General features: G+C 43.0%; 1 protein-coding gene across 1 annotated transcript in view; it reads right to left on the reverse strand.

Annotated features, from left to right (window-relative positions):
- Nucleotides 1-17,990, reverse strand: part of slc4a1b (solute carrier family 4 member 1b (Diego blood group)) — a 40,698-nt gene extending 22,708 nt beyond the window's left edge. The window contains exons 1-4 of the mRNA XM_071392479.1: nucleotides 17,920-17,990; nucleotides 9,760-9,806; nucleotides 7,668-7,851; nucleotides 1,156-1,291 (exon numbers count right to left, since the gene is read on the reverse strand). Coding sequence (XP_071248580.1) covers nucleotides 1,156-1,291; nucleotides 7,668-7,827 — 296 coding nt within the window. The 5' untranslated portion in view covers nucleotides 7,828-7,851; nucleotides 9,760-9,806; nucleotides 17,920-17,990. The remainder of the gene's footprint in view (nucleotides 1-1,155; nucleotides 1,292-7,667; nucleotides 7,852-9,759; nucleotides 9,807-17,919) is intronic.
- Between the last annotated feature and the right edge of the window lie 495 nt (nucleotides 17,991-18,485).

Genomic DNA, 18,485 nt, shown 5'->3' on the forward strand with positions numbered 1-18,485 from the left:
GTGGACTTCAGTGCACAACAAAACAGCTGTCTGTGACCAGGCGCAAAACCCTCTCCAAGCCAAACCTTCATATCATAACCGTTAGCTGCTACACAGCCTACATAATTTTCACCATATTAATGTTATTGTCAACAAACTAAAATTAACGCGTTAGTAAACTCACAATCCAATCCATGTGTACAATCATGCAGTACAGCGTACAGCAAGCAGTTTAGCATAAATTAATAAAACCTCAAGTTTACCTTGACTTGGAAGAGTTGCAGTGTTGGAAAACCTTAGTCTGCTAGCTAACATAAATAGCATTCCTCTCTGAGTCAACTTGTTGAGTAGGCTAAATTAGCTGCATTAGCTAAGTAAGTGACAGGTTAACAAGGAAGAAATAAGTACAACAAAATATAGCTAGCTTTCTCTCTGTCTCTGCTGCTTCTCCTTCATTTTTGAAGAAATATATTTTCCCAAAACTGTTCAACTATTGTTTTTCTCTCTCTTTGAATCAACTACTCACCACACTTCATGCACTGTAGTACTAGGTAGCTGTAGCTTTCAGTAGATTCTCTGATTCTTTGATTGGATGGGCAACATGTCAGTTCATACTGCAAGAGCTCTGATAGGTTGGAGGATGTCCTTCAGAAGTTGCCATGATTACTGTGTAAGTCTATCGAAGGGGGTGAGAACCATGAGCCTCCTAGGCTTTGTATTGAAGTCAGTGTACCCAGAGGAGGACAGAAAATACCTGTCCTCAGGCTACACCATGGTGCTACCCTAGAGGGTGCTTTTGAGGCTACTGTAGATCTTCACTGCAAAACCATGTGTTTTAGCAGTTATTTGGTGTTGTGAATATATTTAGTATAATTTTATCTAAAAATAATAACTTTTTGAAAATAAAAAAATAAAAAAATAAAAATCACTGAGTGGGATGCTCCTCCCCTTCCTCCTCACTGGTCCCTTAGTTAGTATTTATATGGACAGTGGCATGGCTTGGCTTTGAACCACCTCTGATACAAAGACCTGAGTAGGACTTCACTGTGACAGACCATCTGAACCCATTGCGCTAAAGCCTAGACGTTTACTTAGACAGCAAACACAAGTCTTCAAGTCTTAGGCAAGGTGACTAATCATACAAGCGTAGCTTAGTGAACACTTAGTGAACTTTACCTGCGGTTTTGGAGCAAGGAACGGAGCACCCCATCCCGATCGCTGGGCCTGATCTCTTTCTTGCTGATCAACTCGTCCACTATCTTCTCAGCGATGTCGGAGAGATTGCGCTCCACCCGGTCTAGCATCACCACACCTGAACAATCCACAGGAAACATCACAGGGTGAGAGGTTGGACAGGGCCAGGGTTAAAATAAGAATGAAGGATGTAAGAGGGGTGGAAGAGAGAGCGTAACTACGAAGGAAGGGAAACGGAAAGGGGATACCGAGTCAGTTGCACAACTGAATGCATTAAACTGAAATGTGTCTTCCGCATTTAACCCAACCCCTCTGAATCAGGACATTGATGTAGACGGGTTATATGGGAAGGAATATGCAGGTGCAGTACCCCTATAGGTAATTTCCTCTTATATTGCAACACAACCTAGAAATACAGGTTCGGACGGGTTCTATAGTTAGAGGGCAGTTGACGGAGCTCACTCGAGCTTCAAGGTCAAAATATGATCATTTCTCTCAAGATCTCATCTTGATGATATTCACTCATCTTCAAACCTGTTCAAACACTTTTCAATAAATGCTTCCTGTCCCTTTACAAGGCAGCTACTGCAACAAAGGCAGAGTTACAGCATAGCTTTTGCCAATCCAGATCACTGATTACCTCACTAAAAGAAGAAGGAAGTACCCACTGGGCACAAACTGATTAAATCAACATTGCTTCAATGTAATCATTAATACGTTGGATGTCACCATCTCAACCAAACATCTAAGTGAAAGAATAGGACTAAATGAAATCAAACTTTATTTCAAGAGCATTTCAAGTTTGATAAGATTTTGTCCTATTCTTTAACTTAGATTTTTGGTTGAGATGGAGATGTGAATCGCACATACAGTATCAAATTATTAATTTTGAGACAAACTGGATATTGAGTTGTGTTTGAAGGAGATGTATCTTCTGCTTGGATAGCTCCATCTGTGCCACTGACTTAGTCTGCCTTTAATTCCAGTTTGTCTACAAATTAATAATTGATATGTTGGATTCACGTCTTCATCTCAACAAAAAATTAAAGTTAAAGAACAGGATAAAGCCAGTGGCTCAGATGAAACTCTCCTCCGTTGTCAACCAAACACAATTCAACAATACAGTGGCAAGAAAAAGTATGTGAACCCTTTGGAATTACCTCGATTTCTGTCATCAAATTTTTTACTTATCTTCATCTAGGTCACAGCAGTAGACAAACACACTCTGATTAAACTAACACACAAACAATTACACGTTTTCATATCTTTATTGAACACACCGTGTAAACATTCACATTGCAAAAAGTATGTGAACCCAATTTAATAACTGGTTGACCATCCTTTGACAGCAATAACCTCAACCAAATGTTTTCTGTAGTTGCGGATCAGACCTGCACAAAGGTCAGGAGGAATTTTGGATCATTCCTCTTTACATAACTGTTTCAGTTCAGCAATATTCTTGGGATGTCTGGTGTATACCGCTCTCTTGAGATCATGCCACAGCATCTCAAATCGGGTTGAGGTCAGGACTCTAACTGGGCCACTCCAGAAGGCGTATTTTCTTCTATTGAAGCCATTTTGTTGTTGATTTACTTCTAAGCTTTGGGTTGTTGCCCTGTTGCATCACCCAACTTCTGTTGAGCTTCAATTCACGGACAGATAGCCTTACATTCTCCAGCAAAATGTCTTGATAAACTTGGTAAATCATTTTTCCGTCGATGATAGCAAGTTGTCCAGGCCCTAAGGCAGCAAAGCAGGCCCAAACCATGATGCTCCCTCCACCATACTTTACAGTTGGGATGAGGTTTTGATGTTGGTGCGCTGTCCCTTTTTTTCTCCACACGTAGTGTTGTGTTTTCCTTCCAAACAACTCAACTTTAGTTTAATCTGTCCACAGAATATTTTGCCAGTAGCGCTGTGTAACATCCAGGTGCTCTTTTGCGAACTTCAAATGTGCAGCAATGTTTTTTTTGGACAGCAGTGGCTTCTTCCTTGGGGTCCTCCCATGAACACCAATCTTGTTTAGTGTTTTACGTATCGTAGACTCGTCAACAGAGATGTTAGCATGTTCCAGAGATTTCTGTAAGTCTTTAGCTGACACTCTAGGATTCTTCTTAACCTCACTGAGCATTCAGTGCGGTGCTCTTGCAGTCATCTTTGCAGGACGGCCACTCCTAGGGAGAGTAGTAACAGTGCTGAACTTTCTCCATTTACAGACATTTTGTCTTACAGTGGACTGATGAACATCAAGGCTTTTAGAGATACTTTTGTAACCCTTTCCAGCTTTATGCAAGTCAACAATTATTAATCTTAGGTCTTTGTTTGAGGCATGGTTCACATCAGGCAATGCTTCTTGTGAATAGCAAACACTGTTTTTTATGGGACAGGGCAGCTCTTACCAACATCTCCAATCTTGTCTCATTGATTGGACTCCAGGTTAGCTGACTCCTGACTCCAATTAACTTTTGGAGAAGTCATTAGCCTAGGGGTTCACAAACTTTTCCCAACCTGCACTGTGAATGTTTAAATTATGAATTCAATATAGACAAGAAAAATACAATAATTTGTGTGTTATTACATTTACATTTACATTTAAGTCATTTAGCAGACGCTCTTATCCAGAGCGACTTACAAATTGGTGCATTCACCTTATGATATCCAGTGGAACAACCACTTTACAATAGTGCATCTAACTCTTTTAAGGGGGGGGGGGGGGTTAGAAGGATTACTTTATCCTATCCTAGGTATTCCTTAAAGAGGTGGGGTTTCAGGTGTCTCCGGAAGGTGGTGATTGACTCCGCTGACCTGGCGTCGTGAGGGAGTTTGTTCCACCATTGGGGTGCCAGAGCAGCGAACAGTTTTGACTGGGCTGAGCGGGAACTGTACTTCCTCAGAGGTAGGGAGGCGAGCAGGCCAGAGGTGGATGAACGCAGTGCCCTTGTTTGGGTGTAGGGCCTGATCAGAGCCTGAAGGTACGGAGGTGCCGTTCCCCTCACAGCTCCGTAGGCAAGCACCATGGTCTTGTAGCGGATGCGAGCTTCAACTGGAAGCCAGTGGAGAGAGCGGAGGAGCGGGGTGACGTGAGAGAACTTGGGAAAGTTGAACACCAGACGGGCTGCGGCGTTCTGGATGAGTTGTAGGGGTTTAATGGCACAGGCAGGGAGCCCAGCCAACAGCGAGTTGCAGTAATCCAGACGGGAGATGACAAGTGCCTGGATTAGGACCTGCGCCACTTCCTGCGTGAGGCAGGGTCGTACTCTGCGAATGTTGTAGAGCATGAACCTACAGGAACGGGTCACCGCCTTGATGTTAGTTGAGAACGACAGGGTGTTGTCCAGGATCACGCCAAGGTTCTTAGCACTCTGGGAGGAGGACACAATGGAGTTGTCAACCGTGATGGCGAGATCATGGAACGGGCAGTCCTTCCCCGGGAGGAAGAGCAGCTCCGTCTTGCCGAGGTTCAGCTTGAGGTGGTGATCCGTCATCCACACTGATATGTCTGCCAGACATGCAGAGATGCGATTCACCACCTGGTTATCAGAGGGGGGAAAGGAGAAGATTAATTGTGTGTCGTCTGCATAGCAATGATAGGAGAGACCATGTGAGGATATGACAGAGCCAAGTGACTTGGTGTATAGCGAGAATAGGAGAGGGCCTAGAACAGAGCCCTGGGGGACACCAGTGGTGAGAGCACGTGGTGCGGAGACAGATTCTCGCCACGCCACCTGGTAGGAGCGACCTGTCAGGTAGGACGCAATCCAAGCGTGGACCTTGCCGGAGATGCCCAGCTCGGAGAGGGTGGAGACGAGGATCTGATGGTTCACAGTATCAAAGGCAGCCGATAGGTCTAGAAGGATGAGAGCAGAGGAGAGAGAGTTAGCTTTAGCAGTGCGGAGCGCCTCCGTGACACAGAGAAGAGCAGTCTCAGTTGAATGACTAGTCTTGAAACCTGACTGATTTGGATCAAGAAGGTCATTCTGAGAGAGATAGCAGGAGAGCTGGCCAAGGACGGCACGTTCAAGAGTTTTGGAGAGAAAAGAAAGAAGGGATACTGGTTTATTAGTTTAAGCACACTGTGTTTGCCTATTGTTGTGACTTAGATGAAGATCAGATCAAATTTTATGACCCAGTTATGCAGAAATCCAGGTAATTCCAAAGGGTTCACATACTTTTCTTGCCACTGTATTTTTGTATTACAGTAAACAGCTTAAAGTTAAGGCTATCATAGAAATTAATGTAACAGTATTTTTTCAACCTTAAAATGTGTAACACATCCATGGCTACATTTTGAGTTTAGTTTACTGTAACTAGTATAAATGTCTTCCTACTTAATCATAGAAAGCATTCATGTTCAAGATAGCATGTAAAGGTCGCAAGTTGTGGAGAACTTCACACTTGCTGTAATCTGTGCAGAATCTTGAACAGCGTTGATCACTTCCACTATGTACTTTTTTTTCACCCCAATTGGTAGTTACAGTTTTGTCCCATTGCTGCAACTCACGTACGGACTCGGGAGAGGCGAAGGTCGAGAGCCATGCATATTCCGAAACATGACCCCGCCAAGTTGCAATGCTTCTTGACACACTGCTCGCTTAACCCGGAACTCAGCTTCGCCAATGTGTCGGAGCAAACACCATACTGCTGGCGACCAAAGTCAGCGTGCATGCGCCTGGCCCGCCGCAAGGAGTCACTAGAGAGCAATGGGACATGGACATCCCGGCCAGCCAAACCCCTCCCTAACCCAGACGACGCTGGGCCAATTGTACACCGCCTCATGGGTCTCCCGGTCGCAACCGGCTGCGATTGAACCCTGGGATCGAACCCGGGTCTGTAGTGACGCCTATGTAGTGACGCGATGCAGTGCTTTAGACCGCTGCGCCACTCGGGAGGCCCTGCAATATGTACTTTTAATGTAATCTCAACTGCAATCCAGGTTATTTGGCTGTGCTATTTGATGAAACACAGTGATAACGCATTAAGTTGTTGTATAAATACAACATATCTGACATTGTATTGCCATTTGAACTTTGTTGTGCTTTTAAATGGTTGAAAGCGCAGATAAGACATTTAGATGACACCTAAACTAAAAAGCAGATATTGTTTTTCCATTGGAATTTAGTTTTGTTTTAGATGTTTGAAAGCATATTGATAACATATTGGGAATTTACAAAACTTCTGGCTGTCTTTTTGAGTCGGTGAATAATGGTTGAAATCTCAGTGATCAACATCTCAACCAAATATTACCCAAACGTCCACTTTGAAATGACATGGCGTGCCCAGTTGGCAGGCTTTTCAGTCCATTCTATTCTATTCCATTCAAATTCAAATAAATTCCATTCAGATAAGTAATACTTCTACGAGATAAGGAGGAAGAACTCATTTGAAAACTATTGGAATGGGACCTTTTCCTCCATTCAACTCTATACTGGGTCGTGTTCCCAAATGTTTTTGGCCAGTGACCCCATTTTGATATATATAAATATATATTTTTTTTTACGACCTCACCATGTAAAGAAAGTGATGTAATCAATAGCTAATGTTTCATGTTTTATTTGGGCGCTATGACAGTCTATTACAAATGAGTCTGACAGTACTTCAATCTGAAGGAAGTATGGTTTGAAGTGACTGAAATGCATCAGAAAGATATTAGGAAGTTCAGAAGATTATCAGGCAATAATTGTGCATGACATTCTGTGTAGAAAAGAACACCATCATCGCTTTCAATGATGATGTTATTTTCCCCCCCGAGTCTGATTTGGTGCCTGGTCCTGTGCGTGGCTGGTCCTGTGCGTGGCTGGTCCTGTGTGTGGCTGGTCCTGTGTGTGGCTGGTCCTGTGCGTGGCTGGTCCTGTGCGTGGCTGGTCCTGTGTGTGGCTGGTCCTGTGCGTGGCTGGTCCTGTGCGTGGCTGGTCCTGTGTGTGGCTGGTCCTGTGTGTGGCTGGTCCTGTGCGTGGCTGGTCCTGTGCGTGGCTGGTCCTGTGTGTGGCTGGTCCTGTGTGTGACTTGTGAGCATTGTAATAGCTTATAGCTCCAACCGTTCACAAGTTAGAGCGACATTTGTAGGAAGTAAACAGAAACCGCTTTATTTGTCACGACCTGTTCAGCGGATATCAAAGGTTACTCACATCACAATGGTTCTATGAACCAAGCAGCAGTTTTTCTCCAGAGTTTCTCTCGTGACCCTATTTTCAAATCAAGCGACCTACATGGGGTTGCAACCCCTAGTTTGTAAACGCTGCATTAGGGCATGCAACGGAAAACATCTTAAAACATTTCAGAACGTAAAATGAAAATGAGCATTTCTCAATGGACAAGCCCAGGTAGTTCCTCTCTGTTTCAGTACATTTTCTTCAGTTTGGTGCCTAATGAACACAACCATGGGACAAAACACAAGGTTCTACCTGGACTAAGAAATGTAAATTTTTGTTTTCCATTGCAAAGCATTTCAGAACATTTTCCACTGTGTACCCTAATAAACACGGCCCTGTTCTGACCTGTGTTCATGGTGCGGCGCAGCTGGATGAGGCTCTTGAAGGTGAGGTAGGAGATGTGTGAGGGTCCCCAACCCCCGGCCTCGGGGTCGTAGCTCTCCTCATGGCCCACCCATCGGCCCGTCTCCTGCCAGAAGCCCTGCTGGTTCTGCTGGTCATTCATCAGCTCGTTCAGCTCCACGTAGGCCTGCATGGGGAGACACAAGATATAGGCAGTGTGGAATTGAGAGGGATCGCATGGGGACTAAGTGAGTTCCCAAATTAACACACATTGTCCCCCAAATCTTTTGCTTAATTCTCCAGCATGTATCAATGTAAATATATATGGACAGATGAAGTAATATAGCAGTAGGCCTATGGGAGCCACAGGACACTGATGCAGCCAAACTAATTTGAAATAATCCATAATGCCCAATATCGGGGTTACCCTTGTGGCAATACCGGTGCATTTGAAAAAATGTTGTTACACTAATGCAGGTGATTCAAACACCCACAGGCATTCATCATTGTGCTGTCACCTTATTCAAGCAAGCAGGTGCACTTGAACATGATTTAGCAGTTTCACCAAAAGGCTGATTCAGGTGTGTTCATTATTGACATTGGAAGCAATGACCTCTCTATCAACTTTTGCATTGTCACTCCTGCACACTGCACACACACAGCTCTACAAGGCATGTAGTGAGGGTGGGGTGAGGTCGGTCGCCAAGGCACCGACATGCTCGGCTGGTTGCCACAACGAGGGAGGCCGGGTGTAGCTGGTGTCTACAGCGTAAACATGGTGGCGGTAGCCCCCGTCTGCAGTGTTTTTTGTCCACTGGTTGTTTTCGGTGTCGGTGTGGAGGTGACAGATTAGCTGCTGGCTGTGTTTGGAGTGTCAATAAATGGCGTGTGGCAGAGTGTGTGTGGGTACAAGAGTTTCAAAGGACAGGAGTGTGTGTTTGTTTGTGTGTATGTCTTTCCTATGTTTGAATACATTATCAATGGTGACAATCAGTTTGGTGACAACGGTGGCAGCTATGACATAGTGGTGGCAGCTATGATATAATGTGTGTGAGGGGGGAGGGTGTGTGTGCAACGGGGTTGAAGTTTGTTTTGGTTCTTGAATGAACCCTCCTGCCCCTGCCAGTCACAGGTATACCTCAATTTAATTAAGTGCGCTTCAGGGGATCCACTAATAGTTGTAAAGGCTGGTAAGGCCATGGGAGAACAGGAGAGGAAGCCATGGTGTAGCTGAAACGGAGACGTTTAGTTGTGAACATACGCTCTACGTAGGTCTGTCAAACGATTAAAACATTTCATTGAGTTAATCGCAGAATTTGCTGTGATTAATCACAATGAATTGCACATTCCAAATTTGCTCAAAGTGAGCTGTAATGTAAGATTTTTTTATACAAAAACCATTACAATAATATTGACGTCCTGATTTGTCTAATGTAAATGAGGTAAATTGGGAAATCACACTTTCCTTAACCTCAATGTCAAAGTATAAAGAATAGTATTATACAGTAGTAGAATAGTAGTATTGGCTATAGGAAAGGTCATGTATGTGTAAATCCCCCCTGTTGTGTGTGTGTGTGTGTGCTGTTCTGCCTCTAAGTGAGGGTCTGTATGCATGTATGAACTACACTATTGACAAGCTGCACTTCAATGGCTTTTAACTCTTCCCACAGATGGCTGAATCTATCACATCAACTGTATCAGTAACAAAATATCTCCATCAGATTGCTCAGCATGTTGCAGGTGTATTAATGCTGTGGTACAAGGTCCTAGCCTTAAAACACCGAGAGACGGTTTCCAGACACTGATTCAGCCTAGTCCAAGACTAAAATAAATGTTCAATGGAGATTCTCCACTAAAAGTGGTTCTTAGTCCAAGGCCAGGCTTCTGTTTCCGGGAAACCATTTCTGAAATGTATTGTAGCAAAAAGGGGGACATAGTTAGATTGAATGGAGAACCCTATTTTCCCAAGGGTGGACAGCACGGGCAGCACAAAACACAGTATTAATACACTTCGAAATCGTTGCAGTATGCTAACCAAGGGAGTTATATACAGTATAAAGTATATACTGTAGAAACGTGTGGAGGGACCACTTACCTGGCAGTCTCCCCTGGGGTTGGCGTTGGTGTTAACGTTCAACGCAGCTGGAACATAGAAAGGAGGCTCTGATAAGCATTGTACATAACCTTTCCTATTACTGTCTATACAATACATCGTTGTCCGATTGATACACTTTACACCTGAATATGACATTCTCAACAGTATCCTCTAATGACTAAGTCCCTGCCTAAATGCCTAAATGCATTTTGGTTGTAGACATTCAAGTATAGAGAGAAGTTGTTTTTCAACCATAATTATAATTTCCCCAAATCCACTGCAGGCTTGCTGGCCGGATTTGGCTTGTGGGCTGTAAATTTGCCACCCCTGCTATACAGTTCATTCTGTACTGTGCAACTGAATGAAATACAGTGAATCTACAGAGCATTCAGAAATACATTTTCCACATTTTGTTACATTACAGTCTTATTTTAAAATTAAAACATTTTCCCTCATCAATATACACACAATACATCATAGACAAAGTGAAAACAGGTTTCTTGAATGTTTTGCACATCTATTAAATTAAATCATCTATTAAAAGTTTGGGGTCACTTAGAAATGTCCTTGTTTTTGAAAGAAAAGCACATTTTTTTGTCCATTAAAATAACATCAAATTGATCAGAAATACAGTGTAGACATTGTTAATGTTGTAAATGACTATTGTAGCTGAAAACGGCAGATTTTTTATGGAATATCTACATAGGCGTACAGAGGCCCATTATTAGCAACCATCACTCCTGTGATCCAATGGCACGTTGTATTAGCTAATCCAAGTTTATAATTTTAAAAGGCTAATTGATCATTAGACAACCCTTTCACAATTATGTTAGCACAGCTGAAAACTGTTGCAGCACTCGTGGGTTTGATTACAGACTCAAAATGGACAGAAGCAAAGATCTTTCTTCTGAAACTCATCAATCTATTCTTGTATTGAGAAATGAAGGCTATTCCATGCGAGAAATTGACAAGAAACTGAAGATCTCATACAGAGCTGTGTACTACTCCCTTCACAGAACAGCGCAAACTGGCTCTAACCAGAATAGAAAGAGGAGTGGGAGTCCCCGGTGTACAACTGAGCAAGAGGACAAGTACATTTGAGTGTCTAGTTTGAGAAACAGACGCCTCACAAGTCCTCAACTGGCAGCTTCATTAAATAGTACCCGCAAAACACCAGTCTCAATGTCAACAGTGAAGAGGCGACTCTGGAATGCTGGCCTTCTGGGCAGAGTTGCAAAGAAAAAGCCATATCTCAGACTGGCCAATAAAAAGAAAAGATGGGCAAAAGAACACAGACACTGGACAGGGGAACTCTGCCTAGAAAGCCAGCATCCATCCCGGAGTCGCCTCTTCACTGTTGACGTTGAGACTGGTGTTTTGCGGGTACTATTTAATGAAGCTGCCAGTTGAGAACTTGTGAGGCGTGGTCTGCGGTTGTGAGGCCGGTTGGAGGTACTGCCAAATTCTCTAAAACGACATTGGAGGTGGCTTATGGTAGAGAAATTAACATTCAATTATCTGGCCACAGCTCTGATGGACATTCCTGCAGTCAGTATTACAATTGTGCATTCCCTCAAAACTTGAGACATCTGTGGCATTGTGTTGTGTGACAAAACTGCGCATTTAGAGTGACCTTTTACTGTCCCCAGCTCAAGGTGCACCTGCGTAATGGTCATGTTGTTTAATCAGCTTCTTGATATGCCACACCTGTCAGGTGGATGGATTACCTTGCCAAAGGAGAAATGCTCACTAACAGGGATGTCATTTTTTTGAGAGAAATAAGCTTTTTGTATGTATTGAACATTTCTGGGATCTTTTATTTCAGCTCATGAAACATCGGACCAACACTTTACACGTTGCTTCTATATTTTTGTTCAGTGTATTTAACAGATTTGCACAAAAATGTGAATTAATGTTAGGATTCTGCCTTTATTGATTGAATGAGTGGGTACACAGTGGAGTCCGAAATTATTTACACCCTTGATAAAGATGAGCAAAAATAACTGTGTAAAATAAACAAATTCAGGTACTGAGCTATATTGTATGCTCTAAACACTTTGGAAATTATTTTCTGTAGTACTAGTACAATTTCTCCGATAAAAAATATTTTGTTTACCAAGTAATATAATTTGTTCTCAAAAAGGTAAGGGTAAATATTATTGACACCCCTTTTTCAATACCTTTCAATACCTCACCTTGTGAGGAAAATAGCCCTGAGTCTTCCTCTAAAAATGTTTTATGAGTTGTAGAACACTTTGGTATCTTAGACCATTCCTCCATACAGAATCCTTCCAGATCATTGATATCCTTCGTCTGCGCTTATGGACTGCCCTCTTCAATTCAAACCACAGGTTTTCAAGTCCGTACACTGATCAAAATGTTGATTTTGTGGCCAATTAAACATTTCTTTATGGATTTTGATGTCTTGCTGGAAGAGCCACTTGTGGCCAAGTTTCAGCCTCCTGGCAGAGGTAAACAGTGTTTGGGCAGAAATCTCCTGGTACTGGGTAAAGTTCATGATACCACTGGTGTGCGTGGTCAAAGAGCTCTTTAGTCAGCGCAAGAACGTATGAGTGCATGTCTACATGTATTCCTGTGGTCTTGTCCTCCTTGTTACATAAAGTCTGTTGTGGCCTGTCACAGCATCCACAAATCTCTGACGGGAGCTGAAGATAGAAGTTGTCTGTGATAACAGCATGGATTATTTCCAAAACAGAGCAAGGTAAAGGGTAGTAGAGAGTCAGATTAGACAGACTAGACAGGTGTGTGTGTGTCAAGGTTATTATATTAAACTAAAACTGAAACTATAATTAAAACTAATCATGAAAAAACGATTTAGTAAATAATTAATAAACCCATTTGAAAAAACAAAATTATACTGAAACTATTATCTTTGACTCCAAAACGAACTAAAATAAAATAAAAAACATATGAATTATGTTTTTGGGGGGGTGTGGGGGGGCAAAAATCACTGGTTGAATCAACGTAGTTTCTACGTAATTTCAATGAAATTATGTTGAACCAATGTGGAATGGACATTGAGTTGACATCTATGCCCATTATTTATTCCAATGGGGTTTTAAAGCTTCTGAATCTGGCGGGTCACATTGAAATTAACTTTATAATTTAAAGGTAGACTCAGTGAGATGACGTTGCCATGAGCAGCACCGCAGATATTGGGCTCATTTGAGTGGTAAGACTAAAGCAAACGACTGTAGACGAAAGTGAAGTCACGGGAGGTGCATCTGAGACAGCTGAAAGACGCACACTAATGTGGATTTCCAACAGCAAGGCTCAGATCAACATGGCAATGTTGCCATTGTTTATAAAAGGTTTTCTTTATAATGTCGAAAATAAACATGTATCTTACCCCCATATCACACACTCAAAAACTCATAATACAATATTTTGTGTGTACATTGTACAATCTCTTAGTGAGATAGAGCCTCAAATATCACATTCATTTGTATATATCCACTGTACCCATAAATCGTGGCAAATTGGTTCCTGTTTCAGTCATATCTTTGGTCCAGTTCGCATGGGTCAAATCAAATCAAATGTTATTTGTCACATGCACCGAATACAACAGATGCAGACCTTACAGTGAAATGCTTACTTACAAGCCCTTAACCAACAATGCAGTTTTATGAAAATACGTTAAAAAAAGTCAAAGATAAAAAAACTAATAATTACAGAGCAGCAGTAAATGACAATAGTGGGGCTATATACAGGGGGTACCGGTACAGAGTCAATGTGCGGGGGCACCGGTGTTGAGGTAATTGAGGTAATATGTACATGTAGGTAGAGGTATTAAAGTGACTACGCATAGATAACAACAGAGAGTAGCAGCAGCGTAGAAGGGGGGGGGGGGGGGGGGGGGGGCAATGCAAATAGTCTTGGTAGCCATTTGATTAGCTGTTCAGGAGTCTTATGGCTTGGGGGTAGAAGCTTCCAAGACATGGCACTCTGGTACCGCTTGCCGTGCGGTAGCAGAGAGAACAGTCTATGACTAGGTTGGCTGGAGTCTTTGACAATTTTAGGGCCTTCCTCTGACACCTGGTATAGAGGTCCTGGGTGGCAGGAAGCTTGGCCCCAGTGATGTACTGGGCCGTACGCACTACCCTTTGTAGTGCCTTGCGGTCGGAGGCCGAGCAGTTGCCATACCAGGTAGTGATGGAACCAGTCAGGATGCTCTCGATGGTGCAGCTGTAAAACCTTTTGAGGATCTGAGGACCGATGCCAAATATTTTCAGTCTCCTGAGGGGGAATAGGTTTTGTTGTGCCCTCTTCATGACTGTCTTGGCGTGCTTGGACCATGTTAGTTTGTTGGTGATGTGGACGCCAAGGAACTTGAAGCTCTCAACCTGCTCCACTACAGCCCCGTCGATGAGAATGGTGTGTGCTCGGTCCTCCTTTTCCTGTAGTCCACAATCATCTCCTTTGTCTTGATCACGTTGAGGGAGAGGTTGTTGTCCTTGCACCACACGGCCAGGTCTCTGACCTCCTCCCTATAGGCTGTCCCATCGTTGTCGGTGATCAGCCCTACCACTGTTGTGTCATAAGCAAACTTAATGATGGTGTTAGAGTAATGCCTGGCCGTGCAGTCATGAGTGAACAGGGAGTACAGGAGTGGTCTGAGCACGCACCGCTGAGGGGCCCCTGTGTTGAGGATCAGAGTGGCAGGTGTGTTGTTTCCTATCCTTACCACCTGGGGGTGGCCCGTCAGGAAGTCCAGGATCCAGTTGCAGAGGGAGGTGTTTAGTCCCGGGGGCTTTATCTTAGGGATGAGCTTTGAGGGCACTATGGTGTTGAACACTGAGCTGTAGTCAATGAATAGCATTCTCACATAGGTGATCCTTTTGTCCAGGTGTGAAAAAACAGTGTGGAGTGCAATAGAGATGGCATCATCTGTGGATCTGTTGGGGCGGTATGCAAATTGTAGTGGGTCTAGGGTTTCTGGGATAATGGTGTTGATGTGAGCCATGACCCGCCTTTCAAAGCATTTCATGGCTACAGACGTGAGTACTACGGGTTGATAGTCATTTTATGCATGTTACCTTAGTGTTCTTGGGCACAGGGACTATGGTGGTCTGCTTGAAACATGTTGGTATTACAGACTCAGACAGGGAGAAGTTGAAAATGTCTGTGAAGATACTTGCCAGTTGGTCAGCGCATGCTCGGAGTACACGTCCTGGTAATCCGTCTGGCCCTGCGGCCTTGTGAATGTTGAGCTGTTTAAAGGTCTTACTCACATCTGCTGCGGAGAACGTGATCACACAGTTGTCCGGAACAGCTGATGTTCTCATGCATGTTTCAATGTTACTTGCCTCGAAGCGAGCATAAAAGTTATTTCGCTCGTCTGGTAGGCTCGTGTCACTGGGCAGCTCTCGGCTGTGCTTCCCTTTGTAGTCTGTAATAGTTTGCAAGTCCTGCCACATTCGACGAGCGTCGGAGCCGGTGTAGTAAAATGTGATCTTAGTCCTGTATTGATGCTTTGCCTGTTTGATGGTTCGTCGGAGGGCATAGCGGGATTTCTTATAAGCTTCCGGGTTAGAGTCACGCTCCTTGAAAGAGGCAGCTCTACCTTTTAGCTCAGTGCTAATGTTGCCTGTAATCCATGGCTTCTGGTTGGGGTATGTACGTACAGTCACTGTGGGGACAACGTCCTCGATGCACTTATTGATGAAGGCAGTGACTGATGTGGTGTACTCCTCAATGCCATCGGAAGAATCCTGGAACATATTCTAGTCTGTGCTAGCAAACAGTCCTGTAGTTTAGCATCTGCTTCATTTGATCACTTTTCTATAGACCGAGTCACTGGTACTTCCTGCTTTAATTTTTGCTTATAAACAGGAATCAGGAGGATATAATTATGGTCAGATTTCCCAAGTAGAGGGCGAGGGAGAGCTTTGTACGCGTCTCCGTGTGTGGAGTAAAGGTGGTCCAGAATGTTTTTCCCTCTGGTTGCACATTTAACATGCTGATAGAAATGAGGTAAAACTGATTTAAGTTTCCCTGCATTAAAGTCCCCCACCACTAGGAGCGCCGCCTCTGGATGAGCGTTTTCCTGTTTGCTTATGGCGGTATACAGCTCATTGAGTGCGGTTTTAGTGCCAGCATCGGTCTGTGGTGGTATGTAGACAGCTACGAAAAATACAGATGAAAACTCTCTAGGTAGATAGTGTGGTCTAAAGCTTATCATGAGATACTCTACCTCAGGCGAGTAAAACCTTGAGACTACCTTATATATCGTGCACCAGCTGTTGTTTACATATATGTATAGGCCCCCGCCCCGTGTCTTACCAGAGGCTGCTGTTCTATCCTGCTGATAGAGTGTATAACCCGCCAGCTATATGTTTTTAATGTCGTCGTTCAGCCACAACTCGTGAAACATAACATATTACAGTTTTTAATGTCCCGTTGGTAGGATATACATGCTTTCAGTTTGTCCCATTTATTTTCCAGCAATTGAACGTTAGCTATCAGGACCGAAGGCAAAGGCAGATTAGTCACTCGTCACCTGATCCTAACAAGGCACCCTGATCTTTTTCCGCCAAATCTCAGTTTCCTTCTCCACCGAATGATGGGGATCTGGACCTGGTCGGTTGTCTGTAGTATATCCGTCCCGTCCTACTCATTGAAGAAAAACTCTTCATCTAATCTGAGGTGAGTAATCGCAGTTCTGATGTCCAGAAGCTCTTTTCGGTCATAAGAGACGGTAGCAGCAACATTATGTACAAAACAAGTTACGAACTACGCAAAAAAAAATAAAAAATAGCATGGTTGGTTAAGAGCCGATAAGACAGCAGCTAAACCCCCCCTTATGATTGGTTGACAATAGAGCCTCCCAATATGCAGGTGATAGCTGCAGGATGAAGTTGGTGAAGAGCAACTACAGAAACTTGCGGTCGACTGCAGTCAAAACTTCATGACCATTGATCACATGGTTTTTGAATTTTTTTTGCCCTAGAATGCAACTCACTTTGAAAGACTTGACAAAATTGATCTGCTTGAACGAGCGCATTGACAGGAGCACGATGCAAAACTTTGCTCTCAGTAACAGTCATACGGAGTTTCTGCGAATGTACATGGGTGTGCTTCACACTGCTACAATGTGGTAGATATGGGACCAAAACACTCCTGTTTTTTTGCGGAAATTGACCCAGCACCACTACTGTTTACTTTGTGCATCTGCGTCATCTCGCTGAGTCTACCTTAAAACCTAACCTAACCTATGACCTGACCCATCATCTTATGCATTACTGTCCCACAGTGGCAAGAACTGACATCCCCAAAAACACATAAATGGCTAAAACTACAACTGAATCTAAATAATATAAAAATGTAATATAAATGTTTTTATAAAACTATAAATAAATAAAAATTATTAAAGTGGATCTGAAAACTAATTGAAAATAAACCAAATTTAAAATATAATTCTTAAAACGAATAGAAATTAAAACTAATATTAAAACACTAAACTATAATAACCTTGGTGTGTGTGTGTGTGTGTGTGTGTGTGTGTGTGTGTGTGTGTGTGTGTGTGTGTGTGTGTGTGTGTGTGTGTGTGTGTGTGTGTTGGTGTGTGTGTGGGTGTGGGTGGGTGGGTGGGTGGGTGTCTGTGTAGATGTATACAAATTGATCCAGCATGAGTTTTGTATGGATAACCAATGGAAATATACACAGTGCAAATGAGGTGGAAAACGACTAGCATCTCAGATCTCAACTTCCAAATACAATGATTGCCATTGAAACTGATATTTGCACAACTATCAAACCTATTTTGGACAGTTTTTATAACTAACAAAGTGACAATTAAATTTATATCATGTAAATAGTACATGCATTGTTCCTATCCCTCTGTTACACCCTGAGAGCTTTCCTATGGGTTAATTCATGTAACTCTGTGAAATTATATGTGGCGGTAAATATGTTGCATGATGGCAATGATAAATAAGATAACAACTAGAGTTATAATACAAAAATGAACAGATAATTATGCATATTATGAACCAAATATTTTCGATTGAGTTAAAACATTTGCATTGTTGATCATTTCCGGCCAACATATAGCATAATAATTTTTCATCTCGCACAATTTTATCACAATAACTTAATACTATTTATAAGAGTAACGTTGATGGAAAAGCTTAAACGTACCTGCACCACAAACTAGCCAACCCAACCACTTTGACAAGCGACTGGCCCCCTCAATGCAAAAAAAGTGTGACTTTATAAACACCACCTCTTTATAATGTTTGTGACTGTGGCCTTAGAATGGGACACGTGCACACACACACACACACACACACACACACACACACACACACACACACACACACACACACACACACACACACACACACACACACACACACACACACACACACACACACACACACACACACACACACACACACACACACACACGCACTTCACTCAGACTCTGAGCCAGTGTGTTCCCAATGTCACCCATAATATTGATAGTAAATATCGTCACTTGATAACCTCGGACCAGTCTGACTGTCTCACTATCCTGACCGTCATCTTATCATCATATTTATTGCTATGTTTGGAATAAACAAAGGATAGGATTACACATATTTATTGGCTATGTTTGGAATAACCACCGGATTACACTGGGCCAGGGGCGCAACTTTCACTGGGGAGGGGGGGACCCGACCCCCCCACACACACTCTGAAATTGCATTTTTGCCCCCCCAGTT

Source organism: Salvelinus alpinus, chromosome 3, assembly GCF_045679555.1.
Source record: "Salvelinus alpinus chromosome 3, SLU_Salpinus.1, whole genome shotgun sequence".
Taxonomy (NCBI): Eukaryota; Metazoa; Chordata; class Actinopteri; order Salmoniformes; family Salmonidae; genus Salvelinus; species Salvelinus alpinus.